The 18,801-nt window shown below is 41.6% G+C and overlaps 1 protein-coding gene across 1 annotated transcript; it reads right to left on the reverse strand.

The window, feature by feature from the left end:
• Positions 1-3,904: 3,904 nt before the first annotated feature.
• On the reverse strand, positions 3,905-16,271 carry LOC110535675 (inactive phospholipid phosphatase 7). The gene is made up of 2 exons (XM_021620824.3): positions 15,782-16,271; positions 3,905-7,503 (listed from the first exon to the last, which is right to left on the reverse strand). The coding sequence occupies exons 1-2, from the start codon at positions 16,269-16,271 to the stop codon at positions 7,118-7,120; spliced, it is 876 nt and encodes a 291-aa protein (XP_021476499.3). The 3' UTR covers positions 3,905-7,117.
• Positions 16,272-18,801: the final 2,530 nt, after the last annotated feature.

Genomic DNA, 18,801 nt, shown 5'->3' on the forward strand with positions numbered 1-18,801 from the left:
CTAGACAAGCATTTGTGAAAGTTTATCGATAACCTAGCATAGCATTTTGTCCAGCTAGCAGCAGGTAACTTGGTCACGGAAATCAGAAAAGCAATCAAATTAAATCATTTACCTTTGATGAGCTTCGGATGTTTTCACTCACGAGACTCCCAGTTAGGTAGCCAAGGTTCCTTTTTTCCAAAAATATAATTTTTGTAGGTGAAATAGCTCCGTTTGTTCTTCACGTTTGGCTGAGAAATCGACCGGAAATTGCAGTCATGAAAACGGCGAAAAATATTCCAAATTAGCTCCATAATATCGACAGAAACATGGCAAACGTTGTTTATAATCAATCCTCAAGGTGTTTTTCAAATATCTATTCGATAATATATCCGTCGGGACAATTCGTTTTTCAGTAGGACCGATTGGAGTTATGGCTACCTCTGTATTTTACGCGAGAGTCACCCTGGGAGCCATCAGGCGACCACTTACGCAATGTAGCCGCCTACGGCTATTCTTCAACATAAATGCGTAAAACTACGTCACAAGGCTGTAGACACCTTGGGGAATACGTAGAAAGCGTAAGCTGGTTGATAGCACATTCACAGCACAATAGGGACTCATTGGAACGCAGCGCTTTCAAAATATGGGGCACTTCTGGATTGGATTTTTCTCAGGCTTTCGCCTGCAAAATCAGTTCTGTTATACTCACAGACAATATCTTTACAGTTTTGGAAACGTTAGAGTGTTTTCTATCCTAAGCTGTCAATTATATGCATATTCTAGCATCTTGTCCTGACAAAATATCCCGTTTAAAACGGGAACGTTTAAAAAAAAAAAAAATACTGCCCCTAGAGTCGCAACAGGGTTTAATAACCATAAATCACCGTCAACAGAATAATACAATGAATGGGTCAAACAAAACCCAGTCAATACCAGCATACCTTGCACAAGCACTACAACAAACAATTATGGACAAGGACATAGGGGGAAACAGAGTGTTAAATACACAACATGTAATTGATGGAATTGGAACCAGGTGTGATGGAAGACAAGACAAATCCAATGGAAAAATTAAAAGTCCATCGGCGATGGCTAGAAGGTCGGTGACGTCGACCGCCGAACGCCGTCCGAACAAGGAGAGGGATCAACTTTGGCGGAAGTTGAGACAGCAATTCTTCCCCTCCCACAATATTTTTTTCCACAGTACACCATCATTTACAGTATGCTGCAGTAAATATACGCAAAACATCAATACAGTATGATTGCTAATAGTGAATATTTAATTACATATTACAGCATACCAACTATAGCACTTGCACTTTAGGCCTTAACAAAGGCTTCTAACCTGACAGTAACTACAAGACAAAACAGATCAAAAGGACATTGCTAGCCACTCAACCATTACAAGTTTTACACTACCACTCTGATCTGTCCCTTTCATAAAATAATTTGTTGTAAATTAAATTGTACCGCATTCTCACTAAAGGGTGCAACAAATATAGCCTCTTACAAGACACACCTCAAATATGTTAATGACTCAGAAACAACAATACCATGCATCCACTAGTGTTGTACATAAAGTTTTGATACAGTATATTATTATATTCTGTGGTGTACAACCTTCTCACTCATGGGCGCAACAAATATAGCCTCTTGCAAGGCCTACATTAAGATATGTTAATGAGCCAGGGATTCTTTTCACATTGGTGGTGGTGGTGGTGGTTTGACTGACAAAGGCAGCTGCTTTATGTGCCTCAGTCTGTCAGGAGCAACTCAGACTCAGGGGTAGACGTAACATAGTAAATGTTTATCCGGAAATTTAATTTCGTATATGGTAAGTATTAATTTGTGGATTTCCATCATACATTTCATATGAATTACAATTCTTACAATATGTTAAGAATTTCAATTTCTACAATATATTACATATTTGAAAAACGTATGATATGTTGCAAATTCCTATTTGTTGTGGCTAACATTAGCTAGGTGGTTAGGTAGCTAATGCTAACATTAACTAGGTGGCTAACATTAGCTAGGCTAGGGGTTAAGGTTAGGGTTAGGAGAAGGGTTAGTTAACATGCTAAGTAGTTGCAATGTAGTCAAAAAGTAAAAAGTACTTGCAATGTTGCTAAGGTTGTCTGTGATGAGATTTGAACACACAACTTTTGGGTTGCAAAACATTTGTGTTTATACACCTACCCATCACCCCTGACCAACCACCCTACCTTCGTATTTTCCTTACCTTATGTCTTATGTAACCATACCAAACGTAACATATCATACTAATTTGAGTGTCCTGGATTTACAGTTACATTGTTACCTTTAGTCTATGAGACCAGACAGGAGAGGCAGCACAACAACAACCTTGTGTTAGTGACACCTACTGTGAAACACAGACTGCCTCTGCTGCAGCAATAACAAAATTCCCCTGACGGCCATTTTAATTGCCAAACAAGACACTTACCATTGCAACTGTCAAACTAAGATCACATGACAGGCATAAGAAAAATGCATTGACGTCTCTCGCTCCCACTCTCCATCTCTCTCGCTGACACACACAAATACGTTATATGGCCACATATAAATGTATGTGGACACCCCTTCAAAGTTGTGGAATCAGCTATTTCAGCCACACCCGTTGCTGACATGTGTATAAAATCGAGCACACAGCCATTCAATCTCCAAAGACAAACATTGGCAGTAGAATGGCCCGTACTGAAGAGCTCAGTGACTTTCAACATGGCACAAGTCAGTTCGTCAAAATTCTGTCCTGCTACAGCTGCCCCGGTCAACTGTACTGTAAGTGCTGTTATTGGGAAGTTGTGGGTTACACAAACTCACAGAACGGAACAGCCGAGTGCTGAAGCGCATATCGCATAAAAATTTGATGAATCACCATCTGGCAGTCCGACGGACTAATCAAGGTTTGGCGGATGCCAGAAAATCACTTCCTGCCCCAATTATTAATAATGTTTTTCATGGTTAGGGTAAGGCTACTTGAAGGGAGATCTTAACACTACAGCATACATTGACATTCTAGACAATTCTGTACTTCCAACTTTGTGGTAACAGTTTGGAGAATGCCCTTTCCTGTTTCATCATGACAATACCCCCATGCACAAAGTGAGGTCCACACAGAAATGGTTTGTTGAGATTGTTGTGGAAGAACTTGACTGGCCTTCACAGAGCCCTGATCTCAACCCCATTGAACACCTTTGGGATGAATTGGAATGTCAACTGGGAGCCCGTGCCTGAACTCACTAATGCTCTTGAGGCTGAATGGAAGCAAGTCCCCACAGCAATGTTCCAACATCTAGTGCACGGCTGTCGAACCCTGTTCCTGGAGAGCTACCGTCCTGTATGTTTTCGCTCCAACCCCAGTTGTAACTAACCTGGTTCAGTTTATTAACCAGCCTATTATTAGAATCAGGTGTACTAGATTAGGGTTGGAGTGAAAACCTACAGGATGGTACAGTAGCTCTCCAGGAACAGGGTTGGAGAGCCTTGATCTAGTGGAAAGCCTTCCCAGAAGAGTGGAGGCTGTTAATAAAGGGGGAACAACTTCATATGAATTCCCATGATTTTGGAATGAGATGTTCGACAAGCAGGTCTCCACATACTTTTGGCTATGTAGTGTATATACGGGATAAAGGTCCATAATATTGCATTACATTACTATGTTGATGAATACCATTGAATAAATAGTTTAATTGACATATTAAAATTGCGTTTGGTTCAGGCACATACAACAATTATTTGCCATGTAGACAAAGTGTACAGCTACTGTATAGTGCAGAGGAGGGTTTGTTAAAGGTGTCCTAGATAGAGCACACCTCTGTAAAATGAGAATGCACCTGCATCTCGATGGCACTGTCCCTTATGTTCTCATCCATACAAAATGTCACACATTTCAGCAAATCAATTGAGGATATAATTTATGTTTAATGGATATGCCAATACATAGACGCATGCATGTATACACTATTCAAGATCAGAAAGTACATGAAAAGATTGTTGGTAACATTTCATTGTTCAAAGATAAATTACCCACTTTCTAATAGAATTAAACCAAACCTAACCCAATAGAGTTTCATCCATCTGAATTCAAATCAATATGTTCAGTGAATGCTTAATTACTGAATGCTTTATTATTACGAAACCCTGTCCCACACCTTACTTATCCAAAATGTTTATCTAGTGAAAAATCTCTTAACCTTTGTTTTAACCAGTAACTGTAGTCTGTCTTACAAAGGACAGCAGTTTCATTATGTGGTGGCATGAAAAAAATGACTGCATAGAATTATTTTGTTCTGAATATATAAGGAAGCTACCACTTACACATTTTGAAACTGACAATATTTAAGGCAAAATCCGCAAATTAAACACAATATAAAGTGTGCTGCTGAAATTATTGTAAAGATTTCCATTCATGTAAAAATAGCATCTTAGGCAATTAGAACAGCATCTGTTTTTCACAATTCCTGACATTTAATCTGAGTAAAAATTCCCTGTTTTAGGTCAGTTAGGATCACCACTTTATTTTAAGAATGTGAAATGTCAGAATTATAGTAGAGATAATTATTTATTTCTGCTTTTATTTCTTTCATCACATTCCCAGTGGGTCAGAAGTTTACTCAATTAGTATTTGGTAGCATTGACTTTAAATTGTTTCACTTGGGTCAAACGTTTCAGGTAGCCTTCCACAAGCTTCCCACAATAAGTTGGGTGAATTTTGGCCCATTCTTCCTGACAGAGCTGGTGTAATTGAGTCAGGTTTTTAGGCCTTCTTGCTCGCACATTCTTTTTCAGTTCTGCCAACATATTTTCTACAAGATCGAGGTCAGGGCTTTGTGATGGCCACTCCAATACCTTGACTTTGTTTGTCCTTAAGCCATTTTTCCACAACTTTGGAAGTAGGCTTGGGGTCATTGTCCATTTGGAAGACCAATTTGCAACCAAGCTTTAATGATGTCTTGAGATATTGCTTCAATACATCCACAGAATTTTTCCTCCTCATGATGCCACCTATTTTGTGAAGTGCGCCAGTCCCTCCTGCAGCAAAGCACCTCAAAAACATGATGCTGCCATCCCTGTGCTTCATGGTAGGGATGGTGTTCTTCGGCTTGCAAGCCTCACACTTTAACCTCCAAACATAACGATGGTCATTATGGCCAAACAGTTCTATTTTTGTTTCATTAGACCAGAGGACATTTCTCCAAAAAGTACGATCTTTGTCCCCATGTGCAGTTGCTAACCGTAGTCTGGCTTTTTTATGGCGGTTTTGCTAAACAGCCTTTCAGGTTATGTCGATATAGGACTCGTTTTACAGTGGATACTTTTGTACCTGTTTTTCCTCCAACATCTTCACAAGGTCCTTTGCTGTCCATTTGCACTTTTTGCACCAAAGTACGTTCATCTCTAGGAGACAGAACGCATCTCCTTCCTGAGAGGTATGACGGCTGCGTGGTCCCATACTTGCGTACTATTGTACAGATGAACGTGGTACCTTCAGGCATTTGGAAATTGCTCTTAAGGAGGTCTTTTTTCTGAGGTCTACTGATTTCCTGATTTTACCATGATGTCAAGCAAAGAGGCACTGAGTTTGAAGGTAGGCCTTGAAATACATCCACAGGTTTTTTTTATTTTACCTTTATTTAACTTTTACATGACTCACTATCAGAGTCAGTTAAGAACAAATTCTTATTTTCAATGACGGCCTAGGACCAGTGGGTTAACTGCCTGTTCAGGGGCAGAACGACAGATGTCAGATGTTGACCTTGTCAGCTCGGGGGTTTGAACTTGCAACCTTCCGGTTACTAGTCCAACGCTCTAACCACTAGGCTACCCTGCCACTACCCTGGTACACCAAGCCATGACATCATTTTCTGGAATTTTCCAAGCTGTTTAAATTCACAGTCAACTTAGTGTATGTAAACTTCTGTCCCACTGGAATTGTGATACAGTGAATTATAAGTGAAATAATCTGTCTGTAAGCAATTGTTGGAAAAATTACTTGTGTCATGCACAAAGTAGATGTCTTAACCGACTTGCCAAAACTATAGTTTGTTAACAAGAAATTTGTGTAGTGGTTGAAAAACAAGTTTTAATGACTCCAACCTAAGTGTATGTAAACTTCTGACTTCAACTGTATATGATGCTCACAAGCCACACAATAGTTGGATATTCATTTCCCACTGAGCAAACAATTTCTGTACTTACAGCATTCTCAGAAATTAATTTTGTCATGTTTTTGTTTGGCAGACAATTTTTTTTATTGACATTTGTCAATACAACTCATGAATGCAACTGTTCATGTCAAATTATTCTACTTGTAGCCCTAAATGTCCTTAAAATAAAATGGTAAAACACTTAGTTGTAAGGCTAAATATGGACTGCAGAGAAATGAAAGTAGTGAGAGAAAAAAAAATATTTTTGGGCCTGATAATACTCTTTTGAGACCCCTCTTTCAAAGTAACTGAAATCTCTTCATCTTCCCATGGTAGCCAAAGTAATGGGCAACTGGGCATTTCATACATGACCATAAGCATGATGGGATGTTAATTGCTTTTTAACTGCTATCAATATACTTTGTGTCCCTCATTTACTCAAGTGTTAACTTTGGTAGTTAGCTGTATCTTCTCGTGCATACTGTACACAAAATATCTGATAGTGAGTCATGTAAAAGTGTGTCTTTCACAAAATTCCTGATAGCTTATGATTGTTTTACTGATACTTGCCATTTTTAAATACATACACTTTCAGGTCCAGAGAATGAGTGTTAAAAACATGTTTTTTTATAAGAAAAATGAATTGTCATAAATGTTGACAAAACTAAAAATTGCGGATCAAAATGTAAAATAAACCCTAGTCAGAAAGGCATCGGAAATGTGTCACAAGGATGCATTAATTTCCTTGCATACTGCATTTACACTGGAGAAAGAAATTCAGTCAAAGCTGAAAATAACCTTATTATAGGGGTAAATGTGATTAACATACATTATGTCTTCATAGACTTCTATTTAAAATGACATGAGGGCCAGTGAGTGGTTGTGACAGAAGAAATTAACAAAAATAGGGACTGAGGGATAGGAGGATGTAAAGCTTTTGTGGGTTGCCTAAAATGCTGATATTGTCATTAGAAGGGGATCCAACTGAGTTTCCCGATGGAGATTAAAGTCTGGCAAGTGTTGGAGGGCAGCCACACCATTTCAACTAGATTGAAATGGAGATAGCCTAATGCAAAACCAAATCCCACATCTGTCAGGTGGTGGCGGCCAAGAAGGATGCGGGACACGCCGGCCAGGAAAGCCCACAGCACCAGTAAGATGCGCAGAGGGACAGCGAGCACTAAGTGTGACAAAAGGAACTTGGATACCATGGCAGCCCGGCTTGCATGTGCTGCTGGGAAAGAGTAAATGTCCATCGCTATGTAATCAAAGAGGCCAGGTGTCATCTCCCAGGGTCCTTTGCGCTTCACAAGTTTCTGCATACCGGCGACGGTCATTACATCCAGTAAAAGCGCTGAGGAGGGAGAGGAAATGGTGTTAAGGATTAACAGAAAACATCCTAGACCTAGATGATAGACAGTAGGGTAAATACAGCATGTGTATCTGAGTTAGGACCTGTACAAGTTTTACCAGTGCCAACCACTTGTTTTTAAAGTTGGCATTCACCAAATCTGTCCCTGTTTGTAGATTCCAGCCCATCTAGCCTAGCCTACTGTACCAATCACACAAATGGGTTTCTAGGGTCTGGAGAGCAGTTGACTTGACAAAAATACCCAAAAAATAGCATTTCAGATAGTGGCCAGGTAAACAAAACCAAAGAGTGAATTGCTGTCTTACCTTGTCCATAGACTGCTAGTAGGTTAAGGAAACCAAAGTGTAATTTGGTAATTTGGCTGAACTATCCCTTTTTGATGATCTCATAATCCCTTATAAACCTTGTCAGTATCCATGAACTGTTTATAATCTGTTAGTATCATATTATAATGAACCAGTTATTATCAGTTACACATTTTGTTGTGTTACAGCCTTCATTTAAAATTGATTAAATTGAGATGGTGTATCAATACACCCAGTCACTACAAAAACACAGGCGTGCTTCTTAACTAAATTGCCAGAGAGGAAGAACAGCTCAGGGATTTCATGAGGCCAATTGTGACTTTAAAACAGTTACAGAGTTTAATGGCTGTGATAGGAGACAACTGACGCTGGATCAACAACACAAAACACAATACAACCACAATACTAACCTAACTGACAGTGTGAAAAGAAGGAAGCCTGTACAGAATGAAAATATTCCAAAGCATGCATTCTGTTGGCAATAAAGTACTTAAGTAAAACTGCAAAAAACGTGGCAAAGAAATTAACTTTATGTCCTGAATACAAAGTATTATGTTTGGGGCAAACCCAACACAATACATCACTGAGTACCACCCGCATATATTCAATGGTGTTTGCATCATGTTATGGGTATGCTTCTCATCGGCAAGGACTAGGGAGTTTTTTTAGGGTAAAAAAATAAGGAATAGACCTAAGCACAGGCCTAGAGGAAGACCTGTTTCAGATTGTTTTTCAACAGACACTGGGAGACAAATTCACCTTTCAGCAGGACAATTATCTAAAACACAAGGCCAAATATTCACTGGAATTGCTTACCAAGATGACATTGAATGTTCCGGGGTACCCTAGTTACAGTTTTTGTAAATCGTCTTGAAAATCTATGGCAAAACATACATGGTTGTCTAGCAATGACCAACAACCAACTCGACAGAGCTTGAATAATTTATTTAATAAGACTAATGTGCAAATATTGTACAAGCCATGTACAATAGTGTAACGGTTTTCTTGATGAGAAGGAGAGTCGGACCAAAATGCGGCGTGTCTATTGCAATCCATGTTTAATGAAGTAACACACTAAACACAAACACTACCAAAACAATAAACTTAACGAAAACCGAAACAGCCTATACTTGTGTAACCTAACACAGAACAATGACATCAGGACACTAAGGACAATCACCCACAAACACACAGTGAAACCCAGGCTACCTAAATATGGTTCCCAATCAGAGACAATGACTAACACCTGCCTCTGATTGAGAACCATATCAGGCCAGACATAGAAATAGACAAACAAGAATGCAAACATAGAATGCCCACCAAGTTCACATCCCGACCAACACTAAAACAAGGAAAACACATACGAACGATGGTCAGAACGTGACAGTACCCCCCCTCCAAGGTGCGGACTCCGGACGCACAACTTAAACCTATAGGGGAGGGTGTGGGTGGGCATCTGTCCGCGGTGGCGGCTCTGGCGCTGGACGTGGACCCCACTCCATAATAGTCTTTGTCCACCTCCTTAGCGTCCCTAGATAGGTGACCCTCCTAAGAGACAGCTCGGGACAGAGGGGAAGCTCGGAACAGAAGGACAGCTCGGGACAGAGGTAGCTCGGGACTGATGGGTAGCTCAGCACTGAGAGGAAGCTCAGCACTGAGAGGAAGCTCAGGCAGGTGGTTGGATCCGGCAGATCCTGGCTGGCTGGCGGTTCTGGAAGATCCTGGCTGGCTGGCGGATCCGGAAGAGTCTGGTCGACTGGCAGATCTGGAAGAGTCTGGTCGACTGGCAGATCTGGAAGAGTCTGGTCGACTGGCAGATCTAGAAGAGTCTGGTCGACTGGCAGATCTAGAAGAGTCTGGTCGACTGGCAGATCTAGAAGAGTCTGGTCGACTGGCAGATCTAGAAGAGTCTGGTCGACTGGCAGATCTAGAAGAGTCTGGTCGACTGGCAGATCTGGAAGAGTCCGGTCGACTGGCAGATCTGGCTGCTCCATGCTGACTGGCTGCTCCATGATGACTGGCAGCTCTGGCTGCTCCATGCTGACTGGCTGCTCCATGCTGACTGGCAGCTCTGGCTGCTCCATGCTGACTGGCTGCTCCATGCTGACTGGCGGCCCTGGCGGCTCCTTGCAGACTGGCAGCTCTGGCGGCTCCTTGCAGACTGGCAGCTCTGGCGGCTCCTTGCAGACTGGCAGCTCTGGCGGCATCCTGCAGACAGGCAGCTCTGGCGGCTCCTTGCAGACAGGCAGCTCCTTGCAGACTGGCAGCTCTATGCAGACTGGCAGCTCTATGCAGACTGGCAGCTCCTTGCAAACTGGCAGCTCTATGCAGACTGGCAGTTCTGAACAGGCGGGAGACTCCGGCAGCGCTGTAGAGAAGGAAGGCTCCGACAGCGCTGGACAGGCGAGGCGCACTGTAGGCCTGATGCGTGGTGCTGGCACTGGTGGTACTGGGCCGAGGACACGCACAGGAAGCCTTGTGCGGGGAGCTGCTACCGGAGGGCTGGGGTGTGGAGGTGGTACTGGAAAGACCGGACCGTGCAGGCGCACTGGAGCTCTTGAGCACCGAGCCTGCCCAACCTTACCTGGTTGAATGCTCACGGTCGCCCTGCCAGTGCGGCGAGGTGGAATAGCCCGCACTGGGCTATGCAGGCGAACCGGAGACACCGTGCGCAAGGCTGGTGCCATGTAAGCCGGCCCAAGGAGACGCACTGGGGACCAGCTGCGTAGAGCCGGCTTCATGGCATTAGGCTCGACGCTCAATCCGACACGCGGAGCTGGAATATACCGCACCGGGCTATGCACCCGCACTGGAGACACCGTGCGCACCACTGCATAACACGGTGCCTGTCCGGTCTCTCTAGCCCCCCGGTAAGCACAGGGAGTTTGCGCAGGTCTCCTACCTGGCGTAGCCATACTCCCTGTTAGCCCCCCCCCCCAATACATTTTTGGGGCTGCCTCTCGGGCTTCCTTCCGCGCCGCCGTGCCTGCTTCGCCAACTCCATTCTCTGATAACCTTCCGCGCACTGCTCCATCGAATCCCAGGCGGGCTCCGGCACTCTCCCTGGGTCAGCCGCCCACCTGTCGATCTCCTCCCAAGTCGTATACTCCATACTGTACTCCTCTTTGGGCTGCTCCTGTTGTTTCTTCTCCCGCTGCACCTTTGGGCGGCTACACTCCCCTGGTTTAGCCCAGGGTCCTCTCCCGTCGAGGATTTCCTCCCATGTCCAGAAATCCTTATTGCGCATCTCCTCGCGCTGCTCCTGCCTGTTGACACGCTGCTTGGTCCTTTTGTGGTGGGTGATTCTGTAACGGTTTTCTTGATGAGAAGGAGAGTCGGACCAAAATGCGGCGTGTCTATTGCAATCCATGTTTAATGAAGTAACACACTAAACACAAACACTACCAAAACAATAAACTTAACGAAAACCGAAACAGCCTATACTTGTGTAACCTAACACAGAACAATGACATCAGGACACTAAGGACAATCACCCACAAACACACAGTGAAACCCAGGCTACCTAAATATGGTTCCCAATCAGAGACAATGACTAACACCTGCCTCTGATTGAGAACCATATCAGGCCAGACATAGAAATAGACAAACAAGACATCCAACATAGAATGCCCACCCAGTTCACGTCCCGACCATCACTAAAACAAGGAAAACACATACGATGGTCAGGAACGATGGTCAGAACGTGACAAATAGAGACTTACCCAGAAAGTCTCACAGCTGTAATAGTTGCCAAAGGTGAATCTAAAATGTATTGACTCAGGGGTTGGAATACTTATGTACATGAGATTTTTCTGTAATTATGGGGTATTGTAAAACCTATGAAATCAATTTTGAATTCAGGCTACTTTATGACTACTTCATGAAGGCACTGTATTTTGAGACAGTCGGAAAATTGCTAGCAGGGATTCTTGACCGACGGAAATTTAACTTTTATAGTTGAAAACACCAAGGGCAATTTTATAAGGATAAATATTTATTTTGGGAATTGTAGAATATTTTCTATATTATTCATTTCCATGTCGGCTCTATGCGCGGAAATGCCTTTGTCCTGAGCAGAGGAGCCCAATTTCAAACTCTGCACAAAAAGTGTTTCAAATGAAAGAACTGACAATAATGAATATTAACTGGAAAAGGATGTTATGTAGTGTCTTGCAATAGCCTTCGGTGAATTTAAATAATAATTCTGTAATTACATAAACATGTATACAGAGATTTGGTAAACTCTGTCCGATTTGTTAAAAATCCTAAATTATTCAGGAATGAGCAGGGTCAGTTACAGCATAAGAACCCCTTCTTCATGTCCTAATTACATGTAGTGCCACAAGACCACTCATGGTCTGTAAAGTTCTCTACTTTTGATAGATTTCAAACACACAATATTGACATCACCATGGTCACAATCATAACTGTCAACTCCATCTCCCTGATAAGAAATAGTGTGTGTGTGCCATTCAGAGGGCAAGACAAAATATTAAAGTGCCTTTGAACAGGGTATGGTACTAGATGCACCAGTTTGAGTGTGTCAAGAACTGCAACGCTGCGGGGTTTCTCACACTCAACAGTTTCCTGTGTGTATCAAGAATGGTCCACCACCCAAAGGACATCCAGACAACTTGACACAACTGTGGAAAGCATTGAAGACAACATGGGCCAGTATCCCTGTGGAATGCTTTCGATACCTTGTAGAGTCCATGCTCTGAAGAATTAAGGCTGTTCTGAGGGCAAATATGAGGGCAAATATGTAATATAGCCTACAACTTCACAATAAATATTTATTTTAGACAGGTCTAAAGATGCATGATATGAAGAAAATGTAGTCTATTTAAGAAGAACATAATAGCATACTCTGAGTTGTCCTTATGTTAGGTCCTGACCTGTCAATGCCAAATGGCTGAGGGCTACACTAGTTAATTTAGCAGATAAGATTTTCTTAGAATTCCGTGGAATTATTTTATAGTATGAAGAATACAATTGATCAAAGCAAAATAAAATAGAAAGGATATTTTCTCCAAACGAGAATTATGTGTTGAGAGGTTAACAAAGAAATACACTATCATTCAAAAGTTTGGGGTCACTTAGAAATGTCCTTGTTTTTTTTTTTTAAAAGCAAATTTTTGTCCATTGAAATAACATCAAATTGATCCGAAATACAGTATAGGCATTGTTAATGATAATGTTGTAAATGACTTGTAGCTGAAATGGCAGATTTTTATGGAATATCGACATAGGCGTAGAGGCCCATTATCAGCAACCATCCCTCGTGTTCCAATGGCATGTTGGGTTAGCTAATCCAAGTTTATCACTTTAAAAGGCTAATTGATCATTAGAAAACCCTTTTGCAATTATCTTAGCACAGCTGAAAACTGTTGTTCTTATTAAAGAAGCAATAAAACGGTCCTTCTTTAGACTAGTTGAGTTTCTGGAGCATCAGCATTTGTGGGTTCAATTACAGGCTCAAAATGCCTAGAAACAAAGAACTTTCTTCTGAAATTCGTCAGTCTATTCTGAGAAATGAAGGGTTTTCCATGCGAGAAATTGCCAAGAAACTGAAGATCTCGCGCAAACTGAAGAACAGCGCAAACTGGCTCTAACCAGTATAGAAAGAGGAGTGGGAGGCCCCGATGCACAACTGAGCAAGAGGACAAATACATTAGAGTGTCTAGTTTGAGAAACAGACGCCTCACAGAAGTCCTCAACTGGCAGCTTAATTAAATAGTACCCGCAAAACACCAGTCTCAATGTCAACAATGAAGAGGCGACTCTGGGTTCCTCTGTCCAGTGTCTCTATTATTTTGCCCAGCTTAATCTTTTCTTTTTAATAGCCAGTCTGAGATATGGCTTTTTCTTTGCAACTCTGCCTAGAAGGCCAGCATCCTGGAGTTGCTGATAATGGGCCTTTGTACACCTATGTAGATATTCCATAAGAAATCTGCCATTTCCAGCTACATTAGTCATTTATAACATTAGCAATGTCTACAATGTATTTCTGATCAATTTGATGTTATTTTAATGGACAAAAAAAGAGCTTTTCTTTCAAAAACAAGTGAAAAAAACAACATCTCTAAGTGACCCCAAACTTTTGAACAGTAGTTTATATATTCCTATATGCTTAATTTAGAGTTATTAATGTAACTTTAGTTGTTCTACAAATGTTGGGCTACATGTTTTAATGATTTGTAATACATTGTAAGGCTGCATGATGCCACTCTAATGATGATTTGAAAAAAGTCGCTTGAAAGGCATGAGCTCTGCTTCGTTTTTTTGTGCAGGCTGTACACACTACATCAGTCACTCATTCACAATTTGACAAGCACTTGATAATGCCTAGAACATGTGTGGCCGTTATGCACACAAAAACAATCCATGCCTTTTGTGGTTAGTGGCCGTTGTGCCCTTCTCTGAGTGCTGCGCGCTCCATCAGGTGATCGGGTCTTTCTCACAGGCTATAAGTGAAGACAGACACATTGGGGACGCAACTGCATGCGTCTTTATGCAATTCCAAGGTGCAAAATGAAGATATTGGAAGAACTGTCCATATTTACTTTTCGTCAGCCAACAAGATGAGTAGGCCTAACGAACAGCAAAAGCACTTGCCTATGTCAATTTACTATCCCCCATAGTATAAAATATTATTTCTTGACATTATAAGCGCATTATAAGCACATGGTAGTAGGCTACAAGAGCGAATGTTCCATTAGCAGAAAACATCATTATCAAAAGTAACCGCAAATTAAATTATTCATGTAATTCTTCTATTATAAAGGTGCATTTTTATGCTGAAAATGATCCTCCCCCAACTGGTATGCCAGTTAGGCTCTACACCCCTTATAGATTGTGCTTAACTTGAAGTTATTTGGCCACTTTAGTTGTGATAGAAACCTTATTACAACATATAGACTTATGGGCTAGGCTACACGAGGTGTGCGACTATGATTCAAAAAAGTCAACAACAACAAAAGGAATCATTTCTTATACTGGGCATCATTCACAAGTGATAATATAAAAATTCACTTGTGATAATATTGTCACCCATCAGACTATTCTTGATATAATATTGTCTTAACATATACTAAAAAATATATGTGTGAAATTTGTTTTGATTTAGAATGGACCATAATCATGCACCTATATTGAAACAGGGGCACCGGGAAAAGATACATGTTATCTACGCATTCAAATAGCGAATGGAGGACGCTTTTCCTCTTAGTTTATTTTCAAATAAATATAGTAGGCCTAGCCTATAGAAAGCTGATGGGATCCTCGTCATTTATTAGGGGCCATCACTCTGTTTTCTCCGGCAATTGCATAGCCTATAGAAATGTTGTGCAACATGAGCGCATGGACTCTCATGAAGTGTTTGATTAGATTTTAGAATACATTTGCATTGATGTCAGAGTGATTAGAGGGACAATAGAGTGCTGAGTACCAGGCAGTTAGCAAGTTTGGTAGGCTACTAATGACCAGCAGCAGCATCATAGCTTGGGGAAGCCTAATTACTGTGACTAAACGGTCACGTGGAATTTGACTGCCTTCATGACTCGTGACCGCTGGTGTGGCGGTAATACAGTCACCGCAACAGCCCTATGTACACATCGACCTGAAATACCTCTGCACATTGATCTGGTACAGGTAGCTCCATTCTTGTGTATTTTTTGTATTCCTCGTGCTACTATTTTATTTTGAACATCGTTGGGAAGTCTACACCAGTTGTATTCATTGCATGTGGCACATATCATTTGATTTGAATAAGCTGTACATAAGGGATGGAATTAAATGCACAGACAACAGCCTATTAATACTCCTCAAGAGTGGTGGAAACAAAAACTAAATTCAGTCAGAAAAAAACACTGTGAAGAAGTGTCCCTTATGCTTGAATGATTCGAATCTGCCACATTTGATGACAAAAAGGTCAATCGAAAAATTAAATCACTTACCAAGAAGCAAATTGACCAGAACTTCTTGTCCTGCCATTGTGTTGCTTCTGGTGAGACATATAATTGTGCCAACAATCCAAGGGATGCCATGACCAGTGATTGCAAGCAGGTTGACCATGGAGCGCACACTGCCCCATGAGGAGTGAGAATATGCGCAAACCCCAAGCCTTTTGGACATGCATATATCAATCGCCAAAAGAGAGTTCATTGCAATGGCCTTAAACGAGGGGTTGAGTTGTATGCAATCCTCTTCTGGAAGTTTAACAGATTCTCTGCGGTCCTCAGTGTTATTTTCAAGTGGCTCCTGCTGCACATTTTGAGGTTGCTGCTGCTGCTGTTGGCTTGGCTGGCGTTTCAGTGAACCAGGCCGTCTTAATGTCCCCCGTGCCTCGTTGCTATTTCTGAGAGGCTGGTTCAGTGAAATAAACTCCAGTCTGTTGATCGGGTCATTCTGATCTCTCATCCTGGATCTGGTCTGATTTACAGGCATTTTGATATCAAATTAGAAAAACCTGACAATTCCCCCTTTCCATGTAGCAGGGACGTTATTACTGATATGGTGAAGAGTTGTCTGCAGAGAGATCAAGTGTTGCTCTGAGGCGCCAACTCAGTGTGAGTTATAAATAGATCTACTGCCTTGCTTCTCTATCTGTATGACTGCACATGGCTCCTCGATTTCAGCCATTTTTATTTTGCATACAAGACAAGTGACTGTACATAACTAGGGCCGAGCTCCCTGGCATCCAGGAACTCTATACCAGGCGGTGTCAGAGCAAGGCCCTAAAAATAGTTAGACTCCAGCAACCCAAGTCATAGACATGTCTCTTTGCTCCCACATGGCAAGCAGTACCAATGCACCAATTATGGAATCAATAGAACCCTGAACAGCTTCTACCCCCAAACCATAAGACTGCTAAATATCCACATCCATGGGACAGTAGTGGAGAGGGTAGTACGTTTTAAGTTCCTCGGCATACACATCACAGACAAACTGAATTGGTCCACCCACACAGACAGCATCGTGAAGAAGGCACAGCAGCACCTCTTCAACCTCAGGAGGCTGAAGAAATTCGGCTTGTCACCAAAAGCACTCACAAACTTCTGCAGATGCACAATCGAGAGCATCCTGTCGGGCTGTATCACCGCCTGGTACGGCAACTGCTCCGCTCACAACCGTAAGGCTCTCCAGAGGGTAGTGAGGTCTGCACAACGCATCACCGGGGGCAAACTACCTGCCCTCCAGGACACCTTTATGTCACAGGAAGGCCATAAAGATCATCAAGGACAACAACCACGAGCCACTGCCTGTTCACCCCGCTATCATCCAGAAGGCGAGGTCTGTACAGGTGCATCAAAGCATGGACCGAGAGACTGAAAAGCAACTTCTATCTCAAGGTCATCAGACTGTTTAACAGCCATCACTAACACCGAGAGGTTGCTGCCTACACACAGACTTGAAATCATTGGCCACTTTAATAAAGGGATAACTCGTCATTTTAATAATGGCACCTTAATAATCTTGAAAAATATTGCATTACTCATCTCATATGTATATACTGTATTTTATATTATCTATCGCATCTTGCCAATGCTGCTCTGTCATTGCTCATATTTATATGTACATATTCTTATTCCATTCCTTTACTTAGATTTGTGTGTATTAGGTAGTTGTGGAATTGTTATATTACATGTTAGATATTGCTGCACTGTTGGAACTAGAAGCACAAGCATTTCGCTACACTTGCAATAACATCTGCTAACCATGTGTATGTGACCAATAAAATTTGATTTGATTTATAGCCAGGTTATTGTTATTCATCGTGTATTTATTATTACATGTTATTACTTTTATATTATTTCTCTATTTGAAATTTTGGCTTTGTTGGGAAGGGGCCATATGTAAGCATTTCACTCTTAATCTATACCTGTAGTTTACAAAGCACATGACGAATACGATTTGATTTTAAATGACTGACAGTAACCTCAGCCAATCGACCATGGACTATTATTAAGATATAAAAATGATAGCTGCAGAGGTGGCACCACAGTTCAAAAGTTTTTCCTGATCTCATGACCTGGTCTAGTAAACCACCCCCATCATGATCACATTCGTAGGCTATGACATAGTCCAACGTTAACTTTTTTCTCACTGGCCAGAACAGAATTTCTATTGGCCCGGAAATGGAGTAGTTTATCAATGTGGCGCTGCCCCTTTAACTTCTTATGGCTTCAGGGGCACTATTGAGTAACTTGGATGAAAGGTGTCCAGAGGTGCCCAGAGTAAATGGCCTGCTCCTCAGTCTCAGTTGCTAATATATGCATATTATTAGTATTGGATAAAAAACACTGAAGTTTCTAAAACTATTTGAATGATGTCTGTGAGTATAACATAACTCGTATGGCAGGCAAAAACCTGAGAACAAATCCAAACAGGAAGTGAGAAATCTGAGGTTGGTATATATTCAACCCATTCCCTATTGAAATCCCCGTGAGATATGAATTAAGATTCACTTCCTAGGGCTTCTACTAGATGTCAACTGTCTATAGACATTTGAATGAGGCTTCTACTGTGTTGTGGGACTGAATAAGAACAGAATGCATCAGACTACTGGCAGAGAGCCAGTTCCAGGTCTAGCATAGCATAGCACATTTTATCTTCCTACGTTACATTCCTCCTCAAGACACAGAAGAATTCTCCGGTTGGAACTTTATTGAAGATATATGATAAAAACATCCCAATGATAGATTCTGTACTTAGTTTGAAATGTTTCTTCGACCTGTAATATAACTTTTTGAAGATTTTGCCCGAAAAAATGGTCAACCAACTCTGGGGTGGATAGGTGTACCAAACGCACTAACAAAAGTAGCTAATTGGACATAAATAACGGACATTATCGAACAAATCCAGCATTTATTGTGGACCTGGGATTCCTGGGAGTGCATTCTGATGAAGATCATCAAAGGTAAGGGAATATTTAGCATGTCATTTATGGTTTATGTTGACTACAACATGGCAGCTA

The sequence above is a fragment of the Oncorhynchus mykiss genome, chromosome 11, assembly GCF_057628025.1.
Source record: "Oncorhynchus mykiss isolate SJ-2025 chromosome 11, ASM5762802v1, whole genome shotgun sequence".
Classification (NCBI taxonomy): Eukaryota; Metazoa; Chordata; class Actinopteri; order Salmoniformes; family Salmonidae; genus Oncorhynchus; species Oncorhynchus mykiss.

Excerpts from the sequence above, each read along its gene's own strand:
- LOC110535675 (XM_021620824.3), bottom strand. The coding sequence starts at position 16,271 with ATGCCTGTAAATCAGACCAGATCCAGGATGAGAGATCAGAATGACCCG. Across the intron at positions 7,504-15,781 it reads TCTGGTCAATTTGCTTCTTG|CGCTTTTACTGGATGTAATG; the intron begins GTAAGTGATTTA and ends CTCCCTCCTCAG.